This window comes from Manihot esculenta, chromosome 15 (assembly GCF_001659605.2).
Source record: "Manihot esculenta cultivar AM560-2 chromosome 15, M.esculenta_v8, whole genome shotgun sequence".
Taxonomy (NCBI): domain Eukaryota; kingdom Viridiplantae; phylum Streptophyta; class Magnoliopsida; order Malpighiales; family Euphorbiaceae; genus Manihot; species Manihot esculenta.
The window spans coordinates 27,235,790-27,258,865 of record NC_035175.2 but is presented as its reverse complement, the minus strand read 5'-3'; the positions used below and the strand labels follow the sequence as shown (position 1 = coordinate 27,258,865).

The window sequence follows — 23,076 nt, the reverse complement described above, 5'->3', positions numbered from 1 at the left end:
ACAAGTTAAAAAAGACATGGGGAATATCTTGAGCAGTTTTGAAGCTGCAAAAAAGGATAAAGCAAAGAAGGCAAGAGAGTTAGAAGATGAAATCATGAAGATGACAGATGTTAGGGTTCATAATTAGATGAAGAAGATATTGAATTAGAAATTGCGAGAGGCGAAAGTATGCGGCAGTTTAATGAAGATACTTAGAGAAGGAGAGCTTCTCATTATGAAAGTGGTGGGAGTAGCCATCAAACACTTCCTCGTCCGGGAATTAGTCATTCAGCGACCGTTCATGAGAGAGATAGAGAAGCATCAAGATTTGTTGAGCAAATATCAACACTTGCTTCTAAATTAATAGCAGCTGAAATTGAATTAGAAAAGAGGAAAAGTATGAAGCAACCAAATATTAAAACCAAATGGATTAAGTCGCAAAAAGAAAAGTTGCTTAAAGCCTTTGGTAATTTTGTTATCCACAACAGATTATCTTTTAGTGTGGTTGAGTCACCATGGACAAAGCCATTACTCAGAATAGCCGTTGAAGTGGGACCTAATGTATCACCACCTTCAGCATATGAGATTTCTGAAGTGTATTTGAAAAGTAAATATAAAGAAATGAAGAAATATATTGATTCATTTGAAAGCATGTGGAATGAGAGAGGAGTTACAATTATGTGTGATAGATGGAGCGGACCAATAAGAATGAGTATAATTAATTTTCTGGTCTACTCTCCTCGTGGAACAGTGTTCCATAAGTCCGTAGATGCAAGCAATGTTGAATGAAAAGATAGAGAATATTACTTCAAGATCATGAAGGAGGTAGTTGAAGAAATTAGCTCAAGCAAAATTGTCCAAGTGGTGACTGATAATGAAGTTACTATTAAATTTGGTGGCAAGAAGTTGATGGAGAAGTTCTCAAGTTTGTATTGGACAGCATGCAGTGCAGATTGTATTGATTTAATTTTAGAAGATTTTGGGAAGAAGAGTATAAAGGTCATTATTGAGTAAGGAAAAATTATCACCCAATTTATTTACAATCATAATTGGGTGGTAAATTGCATGAAAAATTTCATTGATGGTCAAGATAATTCACCTTGGGATTACCAGATTTGCAACTAATTTTATTACATTGGAGAGTCTTCTCCGATATAGAAGGGGTAAGAAATATGTTTGAATCTAAGCAATGGGTAGCAAGTAAATATGGCCAAGCTACCAGTGGATCAGCTTATGGAGGTAAGAAATTGTTCTTAACTTGGATAGAGAGGAAAGAAAGTTTTGGGAGAAAGCCGAGCAAATTATGAAAATTCAAGAGCCATTGCTTAAAGTGTTGAGATTAGTGGATGGTGATAACAAACCAATGTATGTGATTTATATATGAAGCAATGGAATGAGCAAAATTGGTCGTTAAGCAAAATTTCAGAAGTTACATAGACTACTGGAAAATTATTGATGCTCATTGGAATTTTCAATGACATTATGATTTGTGAAATTTCGATGAAAGGAAGAAAAAGAGAGCAAAAGATTTGAGAGAAAATACTTGATTATTCCCCTCAAGCCAATTGGGATATATATACTACTTACAAGAGTACACACTAAGTAAGAAAATAAATTACTTTCCTAATTATAGCCTAATCATATCCCAATCATATCACACAATCATATCCCTAATTACCACTACAAATCTAGGTTATTTACAGAAATAATCTCAACACTCCCCCTCAAGCTGAAGCGTACATATCTGTTGAATCCCACATCGGTTGTAGAAATGGGTAATGTGCCCCTTATATGAGTCATAGGCAATCCTCCCCTTGAGCTAGCTTTTGGGGTGAGTTAGGCCTGACCCAAATTTAACAATATCATATGCTCCAAGCTTGTTACAAATATACTCAATTTATGGTCCTCGAAGTGATTTTGTGAAAACATTAGCTAGCTGATCATTTGAGTTGACAAAGCTAGTGGAAATGCATTCGGACTCAATCTTTTGCCTAATAAAATGGCAATCCATCTCTATATGCTTCGTCCTCTCATAAAAAACTGGATTTGATGCAATATGGAGTGCAGCTTGATTATCACATATCAATTTCATTTGGCCAGTATCACTATATTTCAATTCCTTAAGGAGTTGCTTCAACCAGATGAGTTTGCATGTTGCTGAAGCCATAGCTCGATATTCTGCTTCTGCACTTGATATTGCAACCACACTCTGTTTTTTACTTTTTCAGGATATGAGATTCCCTCCAATCATAAAGCAATATCCTGAAGTAGATCGTGTCCTGGAGCTCCTTTGATATATCTAAGAATGCGAATGACTGCATCCCAGTGACTACTGTATGGAGTTTGAAGAAATTGACTAACCACACTTACAGCAAAGGAAATATCTGGTCGTGTGATAGTGAGATAATTGAGCTTGCCGACTAATCTTCTGTATCTAGCAGGATTTTTAAGTGGCTCCCCCTGTTCAGAAACAAGCTTAACATTTGGATCCATGGGAGTGTCCACATGTCTACAGTCTAACATGCCTGTTTCTTCCAATATATCCAAAGCATATTTCTGTTAAGAAATTGCAATACCTGTTTTAGACTGTGCCACTTCAATTCCCAAGAAATATTTCAGTTTTCCCAGATCTTTAGTTTGGAAATGACTGAACAAATATTGCTTAAGCTGAGAGATTCCATCATGATCATTTCCTGTAATGACAATATCATCAACATAGACCACCAAGTAGATGCATCTATCACCATTATAACAAAAAAATACGGAATGATCAGAATTACTTCGAGACATTCCAAACTGTTGAACTATGTTATAAGTTATAGAAAGTAAATATGTTAAGATAGGAAGTAAATATTAATAGATGGGTCAGTTGCTTAATCCTAGGGATTGTATAATCATAGACTTGATTTTCCTTCCTATTTAGATACCCTCTCTCATGTATAAATAGATTGTAATCTCTATTATGAAATACAATAAAGTGCTCCTGAACTATAAAGAATTGCAGTAAGAGTGTTGAGCCAAATCACTTTTACATCTAATTGTGAAAGAAACTGGAGCACTTTTTCACTTATACATACAAAGACGAGCAACAGATTACGGTATCAAAAATTACATGCACTCATCTTTGTCACTACAATATGCAGCTGAAATTGAGGAATTTGAGCAGAAAGAGTCAGCATGTGCTAGAAAAGAGCTATAATCCAATTAATTTGGATTAATTTTCGAGGAAGTTGATCCACTAAATCCTTAATTGGAGGAAAGGGAAAATCATGTGCTTGATAGAGAAGAAAATCCTTGGCTAAAGGAGCATGAGGCTGCTCCATGACATTCACAACAAGCTAATCCTCCAACTCATGGGCAGAATAGTGGAGGCGGTGGTGATGCTGAACCTAAAGATTCTTTTATATTATCTAGTTCCAGTGATGATGATGATGGCGGTAGAGGTCAGAGTAGAAGAGGTGAAGGTCATAGAGCTACTAGTTCATTACAATCATGTGACGATCCCTCTTCATATCAGAGGCATAGTCCATCTCTATTTTCAGCTCCAGCTCCATCTTTGCAACATAATTATCACAGATCCTGTGGCTTTGGTGGCAGTGGTGATAAGGGAAAAGGTGTTGCACATGGAGAGTGTTTGTGGATGCAAATAATGATGGATATGGGACTTATGGTACAAGTGAATCTTCAATGGAAGCAACTTCTACTGGTGATTATGAATATGGAGGACATTCTCAATAGAGATACTCAAATCCATATCCATATCCATATCAGCCTCCTTCATCGTATTCTGATTTATCTTCATCAGAGCAATCATTCTCCCACACTTAAACCCAGTCCAATCCTAGTGATCAATTTGGTAAGGTTTTATTTTTCAGCTTTGATCCATCACAATACTATCAATATCATCAAGATCAAAGCTCTCAATCACAAGATGAAGGTGGTGGATTTATTCAAGAACCTGCTAGATGTTCATTCTGATGGTAATTGAGGTAAGTTACTGTTGACTTATTTGTTGATTCTAGTGATATTATTTGATTTGATTAGGATTTTGAGCATAAATTAGAATCTTGAAGTATCTCTGTAATTATTCTTTGATTATTTGCTTCTTGTTTAGTTGTAATTCTTTGTGTATAAATAGTCATATAAATCACTTGTAAAGATCAAGAGTGAAAATACAAGAATACTCTAAAATTCTCCAAAATTCTTCATTAGAGGCCATGGAGGGAAACAAGGGCCTCTAGAGCTCAAACTAATTTAGCAGAAACTATGGAGGAACCCTTTAAGGAGACAACAACTGCTGAGTTTCTTTCCCCTAACGAAATTCAGAGTCTCAAGCGCCTCCTGTCTCATACTGACACATCTTCCTCCTCTAGTGCCACATCTAACTTTGTAAAGTAAGGTAATACTTCCTCTCTTGATAATGTTCCATGGATTATTGATTTTGGTGCGAATAGACACTTGACCGGCTCTTTTAAAGGCGTCGACGATTATTTTCCTTCTCTAACCAAAGACAGTATCAAAATTGCTGATGGCTCTTTTACGCCCATATCTGAAACAGGTTCTGTTATTTGTGCACCCAATACTAAATTATCATCTGTCCTTAATGTTTCTCGTTTTTCTGTGTCAACTTTTTATTTGTCAGTGTTGTCAGCATGCTCTTTAACTGTAAAATTAAGTTCTTTCCTGATCATTGTATTATTGAGGATCTTCTCATAGGGAAAAGGATTGGTAATTGTAGACTGCACAATGGCTTATACATGTTGGAAGATGATCCAGGTTCTCCGATATCTCAAGTCTGTTTTTGAGAAAATAAGAATGTCAATTAGGAAATATTACAGTGGCACAGGTGGTTAGGGCATCCATCTTTTTTTGTCTTAGAAAAACTTTATTCTAGTTTGTTTACTAGAACTCAGTTTGGTTCTTTATTTTGCGATTCTTGTGAGTATGCTAAGCACATTAGAACCTCCTATCCTTTGAATCATAATAAAAACCAAATTCCTTTTGGGGCTATTTATTCTAATGTTTGGGGGCTTACTCAAACTGTCTCCTTATCTAGTAATCGATGGTTTGTCACCTTTATTTATTATTGCACTCAAATGAATTGGATCTATTTAAATAAAGCTAAAAGTGATCTTTTCTTGTTCTCAATCCTTTTACAAGATGATTTGTACTCAATTTGATACTAAGGTGAAAATTTTGAGAACTGACAATGGAAGAGAATATATGGATAGTAGATTTTCAGCTTATTTGGAGACCAATGGGATAGTACACCAGACAAGTTGTCCTTATACTAGTGCACAAAATGGAGTTGCTGAAAGAAAAAATAAGCATTTATTGGAGGTAGCCCGATCTCTTTTGTTCACCATGGACCTATCCAAAACATATTGGGAAGATGCAGTCCTTGTATCTACTTATCTTATCAATTGGATGCCCCTCGAGACCCTCGACTTTATAAGTTCTTTGGAGTTTCTACAAGAAAGAAACTCATACATTGTTCCACCAAAAGCATTTGGGTGTGTTTGCTTTGTCCATACTAGGACGGCGGGAAAGTTAGACCCCAAGGCCCTTAAATGTATATTTGTTGGGTATTCTCCGAAAAGAAGGGGATACAGGTGTTATCACCCTCCATCTAGAAAATGCTTTGTCAATATGGATGTTACCTTCTAAGAAACTGAACTCTACTTCAATACCACCCACTCACCTCTTCGGGGGGAGAATAATGAGCAATAAGAGGTTGTCAGGAAACCCAGAGATTACTGCAACCCAAACACGCAGCGGAAAAATAAAATCTCTAGTTTCCTTCACAGGATCCGAGTGCTTCGTTTATTTCGAAAGGAAGGATAAGAGACTAACCTGTTAGACTCGACAAGAAGATACAATCTCAGACTCAAGGTGCTGCTTTTCAACAAACACCCTTAATGGTATCCACACGAACGTCTTTTACCCTTCTAGAGTGCTAGCTCTCTCAAGGATGGATAAACTATGTGCTCCCCAATCTACAACTGAAAACAAATTCTCTAAAAACGTCTGCCCCCGCAATTCGTAGCAGGAGTTTTATACGTTTTAAGTCTTTTAGTTTTTCCACAATTCTTTTCGCAAAAGAGTTGTGTTTATCACCCACTATCACAATCTCGCAGATACTCAAATATCTTACGTGACAGTTTGTTTTGATAAGGAAAACTGAAAATCTTTTATCGTAACAGTTACAGATAGACTGTAGATCTTTTAAATATTATTATCTTATAATAATAATTAATATTAATAATAATATCTTTATTATTGTTAATTATACTAATGGGCTTTTAGCCCATTAATATAGCACATCAATAACGTTCTTTTGTGTGTGACCAAATAGGCTTACAATAATTAGCAATAGGCCCAGTCCCACCAGGCCCATAAATCATAAGCGGCCTCTAGCAAGACATTATGACTACCCAATTAATATAAGAATCGATAGTCCGATAAAGCCTAATAAATAGAGCATGTATTAATCCCTTTGTCACATGATATCTAGTTTGAATATAAGTCATGGTCAATGTCAAACTTATAATGTTCAAACTTGTGATTTCTTGATCTCTAAGTAGACTGATAAATTCAAATGATATTGATCACACTATCAATTCATTTGAGCATGGCCATGCATTTCTCAGTCTCATTTATCGAGGGGCCCAGAAGATATCTCTCTAAAAGAGAGGGACAAATTTTATCTTGATTGTTCAATATCCTCTACATAATTTATATCATGCTCAATCATAACCTTTATGATTGTCCGATTAAAGACAATGTTTTGTTATGTCAAAAGATAATAGTCCTTATACTATGACAATCTAAAGTCAAAGGATTAAGACATAACTACTTTGATATTCATTTATGACTGAAGAATTTTGGGAAGAATTTTGAGTATTCTTGTATTTCACTCTTAATCTTTACAATTGGTCTACATGACTATTTATACACAGAGAATCATATCTAAACAGGAAGCAAATAATCAAATAATAATTACAAAAATAATTAAGGATCCTAATAAGATCAAATCAAATCCCTAGAATCAGCTAGGATTAGTAAATAAGTCAACACTCCCCCTCAAGTTGGTGCAAAGATGTCACACATGCCCAACTTGCAAATCAAATTATGGTAGATCTTGTTGTTAAGCCCTTTAGTAAACACATCCGCAAGTTGCCCCGTAGAAGTCACATGAACTAGGCTCAAGACACCGTCTGTTAATTTTTCTTTAATGAAGTGCCGATCAATTTCAATGTGCTTGGTTCGGTCATGTTGAATTGGATTTTGTGTTATACTTATAGCAGCTTTATTGTCACGATACAAGGTTATCTTGTCTCTTTCGGACAATCTCAACTCTTCCAATAACTTCTGCAACCATAAGAGTTCACATACTCCTTGGGCCATTGCTCTGTATTCTGCTTCCGCACTTGACCGAGCAACAACACTTTGTTTTTTGCTCCTCCAGATGACAAGGTTCCCTCCCACAACTGTGCAGTAGCCAGAGGTGGACCTCCTGTCGTCGAGAGACCCTACCCAATCTGCATCTATAAAAGTTTCAATTCGGAGGTGACCATGTTTGGAGTAAAAAAGCCCTTTCCCTGGCGCAGACTTTAGGTATCTCAAGATGCTAAGTACAGCTTGCATATGAGTCTCGCGAGGGTCATGCATGAATTGACTAACTAAGCTAACAGCATAGGCTATATCCGGTCGAGTGTGTGAGAGATAAATCAAACACACCCAAATACTTTTGGTGGAACAACGTATGAATTCTTCCCTTGTAGAACCACCAAAGGACTCATAAAGTCAAGGGTCTTGAGAGGCATTCTATTGATAAGATAAGCAGATGCAAGAATTGCATCTCCCCAATATGCTTTGAGTAGATTCATGGTGAACATAAGAGATCGAGCTACCTCCAATAGATGCCTGTTTTTCCTCTCAGCAACGCCATTTTGAGCACTAGTATAAGGACAACTAGTCTGGTGTATTATCCCATTACTCTCCAAATAAGCAGAAAAGCTACTATCCATATATTCTCTTCCATTGTCAGTTCTCAAAATTTTCACCTTAGTATCAAATTGAGTACAAACCATCTTATGAAAGGATTGAAAACAAGAAAAGACATCACTTTTAGCTTTAATCAAATAGACCCAAGTCATTCGAGTGCAACAATCAATAAAGGTGACAAACCATCGATTACCAGACAAGGAGACAGTTTGAGTAGGCCCCCAAACATCAGAATGAATAGTCGCAAAAGGAATTTGACTTTTATTATGACTCAAAGGATATGATGTTCTAGTGTGTTTAGCATACTCACAAGCATCACAAAATAGAGAATCAAACTGAGTTTTAGCAAACAAATTAGGATAAAGTTTTTCTAAGGCAAAGAATGATGGATGCCCTAACCGTCTGTGCCACTGTATTATTTCCTGATTGACATCCTTATTTTCTCCAAAACAGGCTTGAGATATCGAAGAATCTGGATCACCCTCCAACATATATAAGCCATCATGCAGTCTATCATTGCCAATCCTCTTTCCTGTGTGAAGATTCTGAATAACACAATGATCAGGAAAGAATTCAATTTTACAATTAAGTGCATTAGTGATAGCACTAACAGATAAAAGGTTGACAGGAAAGTGGGGAACATGGAGGACAGATGATAATTTAATATTGGATGTGCAAATAATAGAACCTGTTCCGGATATGGGAGTAAAAGAGCCATCAGTAATTTTGACACTATCTTTGGTTAGGGAAGGAAAATAATTGAGAAAGCCTTTAGAAGAACCTGTCATGTGTCTATTCGCACCAGAATCGATAATCCATGGAATATTATGAAGAGATGAAGCATTACCTGACTTTATAAAGTCAGATGTGGCACTAAAGAATGAGTAATCAGAGTTAGGAATCGAGACTCTTTTACCTTCTGCTATCGACACCTTTTTACCTTCTGTCATTGACACCCTTTTACTTTATGCCATGGTAAAGGTTTATAAACTGTGACAGAATAGGAGGTATCCAAGGTTGTACACACAAGAGAGCCCAATCGATTCACCAAAAAGACCGGGTAACAGCACGGAAGGGCCGGAAAGCTAGTCGGAATCGTCGCCAGAGTGATCGGAGCGGCGAAGCAGTGACAAACGATGGGTCACGCGCCGGGAAGCAACAGGTCACGCGCTGGGAAGGGGTGGAGCGTGAGTCTCACGCGCAGGCTTTTCCGGCGCCGGAGCTGGTCGATCGGCCGGCGGCAGTCCGGCGGTTCTCCTGGTGTCGGCGGTGAGAGAATGGGAGGCTCCTAGATGGGTTAGTACCAAAAAAGGTAGATCTAGGGTTTTGAAACCCTAAAGAGAAAAAATTGAATTTGGACCCAAAAAATCAGGAAAAGGCTCTGATACCATGAAGAATTTTGGGAAGAATTTTGAGTATTCTTGTATTTCACTCTTAATCTTTACAATTGGTCTACATGACTATTTATACACAAAGAATCATATCTAAACAGGAAGCAAATAATCAAATAATAATTACAGAAATAATTAAGGATCCTAATCAGATCAAATCAAATCCCTAGAATCAGCTAGGATTAGTAAATAAGTCAACAATGACAATAACCCATGTAGTGATCTCAATGCGAGTCCATCCAATACTTTTTTCTCTAACAAGTATCTATGATTATTGAATTATATCAGCATATACATAATCATCTCATAATTATCAATCAATAATCATACTAGTTATATTTTATTATTATCAACATAATAATAAGTAATCAGGGATGTTAATCATCATTATGTAACATGCAAATAAATATTAATGATAGTAAAAACCTCTTTTATTAATAACCAAAACGACATACAAAAAAGTCCAAGATAATGGCCTAGGGCAAATACACTAACAGAGGTGACCCCAAATTCTGTAATTCTAAATAATATGGTTCAGCGAGAGAGTTCTAATAGACAGGGGGAGAGAATTGGACATTTGAACAAGTCAGATTTGAGGAGGTATTCGAGGAGAGACAAGGCAGAAGAAGCCATTATGCAGTCTATTTAGAGTCAAGAATCTTCTTTTGGTGAGTTACCCACAACTCTGCTGAATCGATCAAATCAATCTTTGGATGACTGCTTCAATCCATACAAAACTTTCTTTAGTCTGCATACCTTTTCTTATATTTTTTTTCATCAGCAAATCCAAAAGGAATTTCCATATACACTTCCTCTTTGCGGAGGAATGCATTTTTCACATCAAATTGCCTTAGGTCTCAGTCAAGATTGGCATTGCAAGATAGCAAAATTCTGATTGAATTTATTTTGGCAATAGAGGCAAATGTCTTTTGGTAATCCACTCCATAGATTTGAGTGTATCCCTTGGCAACTAGTCTGGCCTTGAATGCTTCAATTGATCAATCTGCTTTGTGTTTCATAGTGAACACCCATTTGCAGCCAATTGGTTTTTTTTTTCAGGTGATACATGTTTGCTCTTGCAAATCAATTGAATTGATAGTGAGGTGGTTGGCTTAGTTGATCATTATAAACTTGTGAAAGAATTAATGAATTATCTTGAGTTTTATTTTGGCAAAGCAAACATATCTCAAATCTATGATGTATGTCAATCTTTTTACCGTGCTCATAAAGGGCAAATCACTCACAACCCTCTTTATAAGAGTTCAAGAAAATGTACGAGGTGTTGAGTGCTCTAGGTTTTCAATTTCTGTGTAAAAGAACACATGAATTCTCCAACATCCACCTTTTCCACAAACCTACTTTCAAGTGAACTGTTATAGTATGAGGCTGTGAATAATGTGCAGTTTCTGCAGTTTGTTAATTCAAAGCAGTCTGTTAATTATTTTGTGTTAACGGGAGGATGAAGCTGGACTTGGAAACGAAGACAGATGCAGGATAAGGGCCTTCTGGTTATTTAAAAGAAAAAAAAAATTAAAAGCTCAGTCATTGAAAGACTAATGATAGATGATTACTATTTTTAATAGAAGGACCAATATGTTATATGGAATATAAACTTGAGGACTTGATTGTTACACAAATATAAACCAGAGGCTAATTTGTGTTTATGCTAAATGTCGGGGACCTGGCTGCAATTTACTCTTACTTTTAAACCATCAACAAACTGATATGTATTGAGATTTGAGGTACAGATGTAAAATTTATTAGGAAGTGCTCATGTTCATGTTTTATCTCATGGTTATAGTTTTTGCTTCATTTTCTGCATCCTTCGAAATTGTTATATTCCTTTATTCCCTCACCCACCCCTTCAGATATAAAATAAGAACAATGCCTCAGCCTGGAAGACAAAAGATCAGGATGTTTGGAACTTTTATCGGAAAAAAGGGTCAGAAATCAGAATCTCAGGGAGTTTAGTATTGTCTTTGCCTGAAAATAATTGCAGTCACTGCCTCAATTGCTCCTGCTTTATGTTATGTACTTGCTACACATGAAGTTTAGCAAATTTATTTCCTTGTAGGCGGGATCTGGAGCATGCAGGAGAGGATGAATGTCTTATATTAGAAGGTGATATTGGTGGAGGATTGGTTATTCAACGGCAGATTTTTATCCAGAAAGGTGATCCAGAGATTCTCCATATCGTTTCTAGCATTGTAGCCCAGAAAGTTGCAGTTGGTTCAGGTGGATTTTCAAGGTTAGATTCCAAATGGATGCAATTTAATGATTTTCTTCGTGATTTCTTTCAGGATTTATAACTAATACACAGTTTGATCTGATTATTATTCTTTGCTACCTATTGAACAACACTCACAAATGAATCAAGCTAATTTGACAGATATAAATGCCAAAATAGTGAATTTACTCTACATCGTCATCAATTAATCATTGACTTCTTCGGTTAGCTTGCAATGTTTCACATATTTGTATACAGATTCTACAAGTATAGCAAATTACCTATCTGGATCACTGTTTTAGACTTGTCACTTCCATATAACAAAAATAATAAACAAAAGGAAGTCTGACATACCTCATTTCTATTCTGTATGTTAAAATTTATTATTTACTAGAAAAAAATTCCCACAATTTTAAGGACCGAGTCTGTCTTCAAGTCTGCTATGAGACAAGGTGGTTTATATACGTATATATGTATATGTATATCCTAAAATTGAGATGACATTTTCACAATTTTCCATCATGCAATCAATTTGATGATTTTGATTCAATTGATTTAAATTTAATTAAACATCAATTTAATAACCCAACTAATGAAGAGTTTAATTAAGTTAACTGAATGAATTCTTTCATAAATATACTCATTAATATTAAAATTATACATTTAGTCATAAATTCATTGTATATATTTAAAAGTGATTAAATAATTAAACAGAACTTAATTAATATTTTAACAAAATTATAAAAAGTTAAACCTGTGCACTTATTTTATTAATTCTCCTTGTTGGGTTTTTTTCTTCACCATAAATATAATACATGAAGTTCTATTGGGAATCCATATAATCAAATGATTTATATAATTACTTTCTAACTTTTTGCAGTTAGTATGCTTCTCTTTCTTATTGTTCTTCATTTTATTTTATTTTTTTCTCCTTTTCTTCATTTATATTTGAAATATTGGATGCTAAAAATCCATTAATCTAAAGTTCAATGACTAGGAAAGTCATGATCCTTGCTTTACAATTTTGCGCGATGCTTATTCCTCTGCTTTGCTGATAAGAAGGCACAGACCGAAGCAGGGGGAATTGGGAAACCTTTTAAGGTTTATTCTAGAAGACCTAAAGGGCAGGAGAAGGGCAAAGGAATATTTGGTTCTCTGAAAGTTGTTATTGCAGAATGTAAGGAGAAAGGGACACCTGTCAATAATTAGTTATTTCCTTAAAAAGATTCCAGGAAAGCTCCAATATTTAACAGACTCTTATTGGATTTTAATCAAAAGTAAGTCTTGTTTTATTGGCTTCCATTATTTTCCTCTATTAATCTGCATTCTTAGGCCCCTTACTCTACCAAATTGGTTCGACCTATCGAATCCCCACACATGACAAAGACAAGAATGGAAAGGAGAATAGAACAAGTAGAGAAGGGACTTATCGAATTAGAAGAAGTCGTTTCAGTTAATTAAAATAATCTCATTGTTATAGAACTAGGAATCTTCTCTTCTCTCTCATTATTCTACCCTTGAAGAGGTGATGGAATTGTATTAAAGTAAAGTTCAGTCACTCTAAATATAACATCCATCTAACAAATTATTTTCTAAATGGAGGATGGTAACTTGTAACCCTTCTGTGGGGGAGTACCCAACAAACACATTTAAGAGCCCTTGGATCGAGCTTCCCACCTGTTTTAGTATGAAAAAAACACGTGCATCTAAATACCTTTGGTGGAACATTATAAGCATTTTTCTCCCATAGCACCTCTAAAGGGCTTTTAAAGGCAAAAGTTTTGAGGGGCATTCTATTAATGAAATAAGCTACAACTAAGACTGCATCTCCCCAATAGGTTTTCAAAGGGTTCATAGTGAAAATGAGAGATCGGGCTACTTCTAACAGACGCCTACTTTTTCTTTCAGCAACACCATTTTCGGTAGTAGTGTAACGGCAACTAGTTTGATGCAGTATCCCATTAGATTCCAGATAAGCAAAAAAAGGGTCATCCATGTACTCTGTACCATTATCAGTTTTCAAAACTTTTATCTTAGCATCAAAATGAGTACAAATCATCTTGTGAAAAGATTGAAAGCAAGAAACCACATCACTTTTTGCCTTTATCAAATAAACCCAAGTCATGCGAATGCAATAATCAATAAAAGTAACAACCAACAATTACCAGATAGTGGGACCGTTTGAGTAGGTCCACAAACGTAGAATGGATGGTCACAAAAGAGATCGTACTCCTATTGTTACTAGAGGAATAAGAAGTTCTTGTATGCTTAGCATACTCACAAGCATCACAAACTAAAGAACCATATTGAGTCTTGGAAAATAAATCAAGATAAAGTTTCTCTAAAACAAAGAAGGATGGGTGTCTTATTCGTCGATGCCACTGTATGATTTTCTGGTTGACATCCTGATTTCTTCCAAAAAGAGTCCAAGGTGAATTCAAATTCAGATTTCCTTCTAACATATATAAGCCATCATGCAGTCTACCATTACCAATCCTCTTCCCAGTTTGAAGGTAGGAAAAAATTCAATTTTATAGTTAAATGCTTTGGTGAGAGCACTAATAGATAAAAGATTAAAAGGGAAACAAGAAACATGAAAACAGAGGATAGCTTGATATTTGGAGTACAAACAATAAAACCAGTTCCAGAGATAGGAGTAAAAAAACCATTAGCTATTCTGACAGTATCCTTTTATAGACATGGAAGATAATTAAGGAAGCATTTAGAGGAGCCTATCATGTGTCTATTTGCACCAGAATCAATAATCCATTGAGCAAAATCAATAGATGAAACAAAAGCATTGTCAGAGGTCCTTACATTTTTTACACTAATCGCTTTCTTGTCTGCCATTTCAAGGAGAAAAAAAAAAACTACCCTTTTTTTTTTCAAATCAAATAAAGTGCTACTCTTCACTAGAGAAGCAGATGCGAAAAGGCATGGGACTGGGCTGGTCAGAGGCGCGACGTGAAGAGGAGGTCGCCAGAAAGGTGCGCCATTAGAAAAGGGCACCAGAGAAGGACCTACGAGCCGGCGCGTGAAAATAACATCGAGATTGTGGTGGCTCGTGAGATCACGCACATGGTTGGAACAGAGGCGCATCGCCGGGAAGACTAGAATTGATATTTCTAGCTTTATTCAATGAAATCTTTTGTTAATAACCAAGTATGATTTTTTCATTTGTTAAATTTGGGTTAGGTCTAACTCACTCCAAAAGCTAGCTCAAGGGAAAAGAGTGCATATGGCCCATATAAGGGGCACATTACCCCTTTTCACAACCGATATGGGACTGGTGCATGACACATTTATGGGAGGCCCAATATCGGATAGGGAGGCTCTGATACCATATTAAATTTGAGTCAAGCCTAACTCATTCCAAAAACTAACTCAAAGGAGAGGAGTGCCTATAGCCTATATAAGGAGCACATTACCCCTTTCCACAACCGATGTGGGATTCAACACCATTGAAATTGGGCACTTGACATAACCTAAATGTTGTGCATCGGCACTTATCATTCTAATGTGCATACACAGTGGTGATGACATTAGGAAACAATAAAGTATTACAATATGCTGTGCACAATGTCTTGGTGTTATTATTTGCCAATGGATCTTGGAATTTGAGTCGGTGCTTTCGCAGTCTCTGCAAAATGGCAACTTTCACCTGGTAAAGTTGATTAAGGAACACTTAACTTCTGTCTATTTGCTCATTCGAGTCATCTTTATTTTTCTCTTGCTTGGTGCTTCTCTAATGTGCTAGGGTTGTTTTTTTTCCTTCCTTTCGATTTCTATGATTTAATATAGAAAAAATGATGATGCCTTCCTTTTCTTTGTTGCTGTTAATTTTGTGATGTAGGCTGGTTTGCTTGAGAATACATCCAACCTTTACCCTTTTACATCCCATGGAGACTTTTGTTTCATTCACTTCCATTGATGGATCAAAGCATGAAATTCGACCTGAATATGGGGATCAATTTTATGAAGGGAATCTGCTGCCAAATGGTAATCATGCTTTTCCTCTATTTTATTTTTTAATGTTGCTTCTGCAATTTACAGTTTCTTTTTCTTTTTGTTTTTATTCTTTACAAAGTCAAAGCATATGAGAAACAAAAGAAAACTTGGACCAATATAAAAGGTGAACAAGTTGACCAAAAACAATGTGTTTGTTATCAAACTTGAGTTCTTTGTTTGATTATGAATATGTCTACTTGGATTTTGTTGTGTTTGTTATCAAACTGATGTTGGACTTCCCTTGAGTGTTTTGACAGTCTAGATATACAGCCATATGAACGAGAAGGGTATTGTTAGTTCCCATATTAGTTTAGCATAGGATTACGAGTAATATATCAGTTATAAAATTTTGAACACTCCTCCTTAGGCTAGTTTTTAGGATGAGATAAGCATTTCTTCTTTATTTATTTATTTTTTGTTTTTTTCAAGAGGTAGCTTGTTTTACCTTTTAGAAATTCTGATGTAATCATGACAGAGAAATTTAGCCTAAAAAATCCAGTTGTCCCAAGTTAAGTGAGTGCTTCTATCACTGATAGTGGATTTAAATAAAAAATTTAAAAAAAAAAAAAAGAAGTCACCTTTTTAGCTTAGGGCTATATTCCTGGCAGATTTGTTTGGGTCATTGTGGGGATGCATTTCTCATGCACTTTGTGAGAGCTCGAAAAACACAATTGTTCTGTCCCATTATAATTTGAAGTATTTGCTTTACATTTCTTCTTGGGTCTCTCTTGACTCACATTTGAAGGACCTTATACTTGAATTCATGATATCCAAGTGATGCATCTACCATGCCTTAATATATCTAAACTTTCCTTTTCTTTTAGATATTTTCGGGCTAATGTTTTGTAGGACTACCAAAAAGGTCTGTATATGTGTCCACGGGTCATGCAGTGTGGATGGGTATATACATTTGTGCATTTTTAACGAATGATTGTGTGCTTTTGAGTAAAATAAAGGTAAAATGCATATGATTTCGTAACATGGTTTTTCATTTTCAGGAGAATGGATGCTTGTTGATAAATGTGTTGGTGTGGGGCTAGTGAACCGATTTAATGTGAAAGAGGTGTTCAAGTGTTACATCCACTGGGGAACTGGGACTGTTAACCTGGAGCTGTGGTCTGAAGAGAGGCCTGTTTCAAGGCAATCTCCTCTCAGGATTTCCCACGAGTATGAAGTTAAAGCAACCTCTTAGTTGCTTGGTATTGTCATTTGTACTAGGAAAAATCCCAATAAGCTGGATGCTATAATGCACTGTAACTTGGAATTTTATTATGCAACCTTGAATTGATAAACACTTTTCCTTGTGGAACCTTTGGGGTATTACTCAAAAAAATATGGCATTGGCTGCTGCTCGATTTCTAACTTATGTTTTGGGCTAAGCTTCAGTATAAAATTGTTAGATTTTATGAGACATTTAAGCAAAAACAGAAGGTAAGTTGGAAATATTTTCACAACTGTACCACTACGTTTTGATTATCTGATTTCAACAATTATTAGGCCTGGCCAAGGGTCTATTTAAGGTGTTGGGGATTAGAATCAACCCTGTATGGTTCCTTTAATTTCGGTTTAATTCTATGGTTCTTTTTTGCTGTAAATTCATAAATAGATACTCTTATCATAAACAAAATTTTCTTTGGTAATTCGTTTGTGAATATTTGCATTACAAATAAAATGTCCATTTTGTGATCCATATCTGACTTCTGTTTGTAGAGTTACAAGCAAAGTAGTTTTCATTTGAATGTCCATTTGATAATTGGTTTATAATTTCACAAAAAGATTTTATGCTTGCAATTTTATTTGTAATCAGCTAAATCAACTAATCATTTCGATGACAATGTTCACCCAAATCACCTGTTATAGTCATAATACAAAAAGATGACTACTTTAACTTAAAATTAAATATAAATATTTAAGATAATAAAAAAACTAATCAACAGAAAATATATTTTTAATAAAAAAATAATTTTTTCTTAAAAAAAAAAAAGTTATTTTTCACCATCCGATAATTTTATTAAAATCTTTATATATGAATTTATTAATAAATTTTATTTTTTGAATTAAAATTAAATAATAAAAAATAAATATTTTTTAAAAATAAAAAAGAATTTAAAAAAATAGAAATAAGTCTATATTATACTTTTATTTTTTTTAAGATCAAATAAACACATTTTTAAATTTTTTGCCAAATACACCCGCTAAGTATTTAGAAACGTCCAATTAAATTTTCTGTTTGTTAGAAAACAAGCGAGTGTGATACACGGTTCAATTAAGTGAGTGAAGGAAATATTTTATAATAAAATAATAAAATTGAGAGAGAAAAAAAAAAGAAAAAAAAAAAAAAAAAGTGAAACCATTCATCATTTATAAAAGATTTCCTTCTTTTATATTTTATTCCATTGGTCCTTGTGGAAAGCTACAGTAAGCAATATTTTTAACTGGCATGAGAAGAGAATGAGTGTAATGATAGTTCAGTGTAACAAGTTAATAAAATTGGTATTTGGGCAGACCAAAATTTAAATGGAAAAAAAAAAAAAAAAAAAAAGAAAGATAGTTGTACATATCAATAAACAAGTAAACAAGGTAAATAAAACAGTCTTTTTGAAATAAATATTCTTTATTTTTTTGATAAAAAATAAAAGACATTTACAAAAATATTGAAGATAAATAAAGTAGAAAAATTATAATTTTAAAAAGATCTATTCCATTGTTACCCATTAATAAAAATAAATTATATTTATTAAAAAAAATTAAAGATACATCCATTAAAAATTAAAAACTTCAGAGTTTCTTTTCCCATTAATTATAAAATATAATATTTACTTTAAATGGACTAATATTAATTTTTTAAATATACTTTTAAAATAGATAAACATTCAAATTAATTATAAAAGCACAACCAAAATAAAATTTAAATGAAAATAATTAACATTTATAAACTAAAGCATTAATTTAAAGATTTTTAAAATGTATAAAAAATATAATAAATTTAAATATCTTAAAACTTAATTTAATATATAAAAAATAAATTTTTATGCGAATATTAATTATCTTATGTAATTGACATCAAATAATGGTAAAATTTTATATTAATCTTCAATATTTATAACAGATTTTTTGAATTATTGTTTAAAATAATTATCTAATTAATTTATTGTCCTAATTCTTTTTTAACAATAAAATTAATATTATTAATTTTGATATTTATTCGATATATTAAGTACAAATTGCTTTGATTAAGAAGTGATTATTTTATTATCGTATATTAGCATCTTATAGATTTACTTTTTTTTATTTAAAAATTTAATATTATGACTATTATTTTAATGTTTTAATATTTTTAAATAAATAAAAATTACCATTATCATATGAGTTATGTTATCATTTTATTATTTTGTAATATTTTTTAAAATTAAAATTCTTATCTAATAATTTAATATTACTAAAATCAAATTTTATTTCAAAATAATGATTTTAATATTCCGAAAATTAAAAAAGATTATTTATTAACTTTAAATTAATTTCAATAATAAAATTATTATCCACTTTAAACGATATATATATATATATCATCTGAATTCCTAAATCTAAAATTATCTCATCTTCTCTCCTATCTGCCTCTCGTTCCTTTCCTTTGTAGCACTCTCGTTGGCTATGATTATCCTCTCAAGTCTCATCCATCTCTGAGTTTCCTGTCTCATCTTTACAGATCCGTTGGATTCTTGTAATATAGGTAGTAGATGAATTACAAACCCATTTCAGTATTCAAAACCAGCTCCTACCCAACCACCATTTCCTTCTCCTGACTCCACCTCATCACAACCACCTCCCTCTTGCAACTTGCATTGGACGGATTGCGAGCTTTGCCTTCTCCATCGGATTAAATTCAGCCAGACCCAGATCTCCAGCTATGCCATGCTTCTACGCCTTCGATTCGCCGACCAGATAAGCTTGTTTAATGATGTTGTAGCCTCAACTCTTGCTCTAAATCATCTCTTTAGCGGCACCATTCTTTTCTCCGAATATTCTCTTCTTGACCAAAACGAGACTGCTGCTCTAGGTGTGGGTACACTCTTCTCTACATTTTTGTTTATTATGGCCATGATTTTTTTTTCCTACCTCTTTAGAAGCTAAATTCATCATTTGGCTGATTTAATTTTACCTTTTTATTTCTGCTATTTATATACCGTTTTTATCTAGAGCATGTTTCTTGGATCTTTGCTAATAGTTGAATCAATGACTTTTGATGGGCATTCTGTATAGTGTGTTATGAACAATTTCTATGGGTTCTTATGAATGGTGATTAGAGCTCGATTAACATTTCTTGTTGGATTTGTGTGGTAGCTGTGCTATTGGATATATGTCTTATTACTCTATTTATTTCTTATGGCCATGATTTTTTATTTTTTATTTTTTTTCTACTCTTATCGTTAGTTTTATTCTTTAAAGGTGCCCCTTTAATGTAGTGGATGTTACTTTAGTAGCATTTCAGAAAGCTTATGCATGTTATGTTCTTCTAATAGAGATTTTTCTTTCTTGCATCATGATCTCTCTGTAGTTATAGATTGTATAGAAATATTTCAAATCATTCTTGGCCTTCAAGATCTTCAAATTTGGAACTCCCTGCACCCAAATGTAAATTGAAATATTGATGCCTGTTATTTGTAAGCTCAGCCCTGCTGGTATTGGTGGAGTTCTCAGAAACTCCAGTAGAATATTTCTTTGCATCTTCTCTAGGGTGTATGGAGCATGTGACTCAAATGAGATTGAGGTATTTAAGCGACTATATTTCTATATGAACATCACATCTAAATGTAAAGTTTACTTTCATGCTTAGCCCACAAATTATTATCAAGAAAGAAAATGTATTGTTATTTAACATTACAGACACATTTGTGATGAATAAATATTAATTATACCGACAAACCATGCACTAAAAAGAACTATTTTTGACATTCCGAATATTTGGATAGTCTTAACATGTTGATAGATAATGTTATTGATCTTCAAATTAATTAATTATATTTGTTGCCAATATATTTCGAATCTCATCACACAAAGAATTGTATGAGAAAATAAAACGAGAGGTTAAATCAAGTAGGACTTTATTGCATATAAATTAATATTGGGATAAAATTATAATTTAAAAAAATTATGATTTTGATCTAATTAATTAAGTAGAGATTTAATTTAAAATTGTCTAAAAATTTATATAGCCTGTTTATTAACGTTTTGGATCATAGTTGTAATTTATTTATTTAATTAGTTAAATAAATAAATAAAAGGTTGTTATACTGAAACCTAAACCCTAGGGTTTCAGTAAAAAAGGGCTGTGAGCTCCCAATAGAGAAACATTTTTTAGGGTTTTCAGAATTTGTAGAAAAAAAAAGAGAGCTACCTCTTAAAACCTTTCCCCTTCTCAAACCTTTAGAACAGTTCTAAGGTTTTTCAATCGCTATTCTATGTGGACATTGTCAGAGAGCGATCACTTAGACGGTTTGTGATTTGTTATAATCCAACCAAGACGAATGATCTCGCATTTTTGCTGCAAAGAAAATAAAATGTATTTATTTCTCCTTAATATTATTGTTTTTTTCATTTAAACGTGATCCATGTTGGTGAAAATTTTATTTTTTTATTTTTTCAATTGAAAATCCAACAATAATAAAGTAATTTGGATATAAGAAATTATGAACCTAAAGACTAAGATAAAAAACACAAAATAAAATAGAGGTCCAATGCAATTAAGGAATAAATCCATTAGGATAATTTTATGTAATTTTAAAACTATATGCTCCTTTTAATTAATTTGATCAAACTATAAAAATACAATGATAATTATTCCAATATAATTAATTTACATGATAAAATAATTATTATTTTGTTTTCTAGAATAAAATAACGGTAAAAGTGTTTTTTTTTTCCAGGAAATTGAAGCCAAAGCCTTTTAATACGAGATCCCAAGTGAAAGGTATCAAAAGACCAAAATGCCCTCCCTTTAAATGATATAAAGTTACTATAATGCCCTCAGCGACGGCACCATACAAAATCATTTCCGCTTAAAAATTTCCCTCGACCCCACCCTTATCCTTTCCTTTTATGTGTATCTATAAAGCGACAGAGTTTCAGTGTGTGTCAATGGCTTCAATACAACCATTACTGATCAGCCCATCATTCTCCACATTATCATTTTCTTCCAAGGTAAAATTCAACACTATGCTTGCCATTTTTTTCAATCCCAGAATTTCTTTGGCTCCTGTTATATATACAATTTTCCTTTATAATTTCATTTTCGTTATTGAATTATAAATTATAGAAGTATAACTAAAGGTTAAAAGTTTATTTTCTGCTCACACAATATGATAAACTTCAAGCTTGCCAAATTTATGCTGATATGATAAAATTCCTTAACTTCTGTTTATTCTCTGCAGTTCTTTGAACAAGCCTCAGGCATTACATCTTCCCTTACTCCAATCAAACATGCCTTCCAATTCCCAGTTTCCAAACACATTTACCCAAATCAATATGATTTTTCACACTCCAGGCCTCTGTATGCTACCTTAAATAGTCCAAAAGGCTTTGGTCCTCCTCCAAAGAAAACCAAAAAGACCAAAAAATCAAAGACAACCTATGATGATAATGATGGTGATGATGATGATGGTGATAATGATGAACCAGATGCTGGCATCATACCAGAGATAGTGACCAACAGGATGATTAGCAGGATGGGATTCACTGTAGGAATTCCTTTATTTATTGGGTTGTTGTTCTTTCCATTCTTCTACTACTTGAAGGTTGGTCTAAAGATTGATGTGCCGACATGGGTACCTTTCATAGTGTCTTTCTTTTTCTTTGGTTCTGCGTTGTTGGGTGTGAGTTATGGTATTGTATCCTCCAGTTGGGATCCAATGAGGGAAGGCTCACTCTTGGGTTGGAATGAGGCTCAGAAGAACTGGCCTGTCTTTTGGCAGTCTCTTAGGGGTAGATCTGGCAAGAAGTAGGCTTGGTTGTCTCTTTTGTATCTTTGCCTAATTTGTGTTATCTTATTTCCCTTTTTTTCTCTGTCCCTACAATATCAATGTATTCTAACAATGAGAATTTTGATAGCCTTGAGCTTGTACATTCTCAAAAGCCACAGCACATAGAGCGATTTATCTTACTCTATAGGATTATAATCAATGGCCATAACCAACTTTTTGTGCTCAAAGATTGCAAATAAAGGACCACTACATGTTGAGGTAGACTGCTGGTATATATATACATATTTATGTGTGTGAGTGTGAATGTGTGTGTATGTGTGTGTATAGAGCCATTTTATAGTAATTTTCATTTGATTTTGAAATTTTTTTGTTTGTTATGCTAGAAGTCTGGTGGTTTATTCATGTTCTGTAATGCTCTAATTTTCTAAATGCAATTCATGACATTTTTGGAATTTGCGTTTGTTGAACCTAAACTTAGGATGGGCTT

The 23,076-nt window shown here is 33.8% G+C and overlaps 2 protein-coding genes across 5 annotated transcripts in view; both read left to right on the top strand.

Moving 5' to 3' along the window:
• LOC110602082 (alpha-glucosidase 2) overlaps positions 1-16,978 on the top strand; it is a 64,979-nt gene extending 48,001 nt beyond the window's left edge. The window contains exons 21-23 of one of the 2 annotated variants that reach the window (XM_043951056.1): positions 11,452-11,625; positions 15,458-15,603; positions 16,611-16,978. In XM_043951056.1, coding sequence (XP_043806991.1) covers positions 11,452-11,625; positions 15,458-15,603; positions 16,611-16,804 — 514 coding nt within the window. In that variant the 3' untranslated portion in view covers positions 16,805-16,978. The remainder of the gene's footprint in view (positions 1-11,451; positions 11,626-15,457; positions 15,604-16,610) is intronic. The other variant, XM_043951057.1, reaches the window with a different exon arrangement.
• Positions 16,979-19,192: 2,214 nt separating this feature from the next.
• On the top strand, positions 19,193-22,816 carry LOC110602173 (protein PAM68, chloroplastic). 3 transcript variants are annotated; one of them, XM_021739622.2, is made up of 3 exons: positions 19,193-19,671; positions 21,537-21,810; positions 22,041-22,816. In XM_021739622.2, the coding sequence occupies exons 2-3, from the start codon at positions 21,709-21,711 to the stop codon at positions 22,608-22,610; spliced, it is 672 nt and encodes a 223-aa protein (XP_021595314.1). In that variant the 5' UTR covers positions 19,193-19,671; positions 21,537-21,708; the 3' UTR covers positions 22,611-22,816. The 3 variants fall into 3 exon arrangements, with proteins under 3 accessions (XP_021595314.1, XP_021595313.1, XP_021595315.1); XM_021739621.2 differs by having other exon boundaries at positions 19,193-19,675; XM_021739623.2 differs by having other exon boundaries at positions 19,193-20,380.
• Positions 22,817-23,076: the final 260 nt, after the last annotated feature.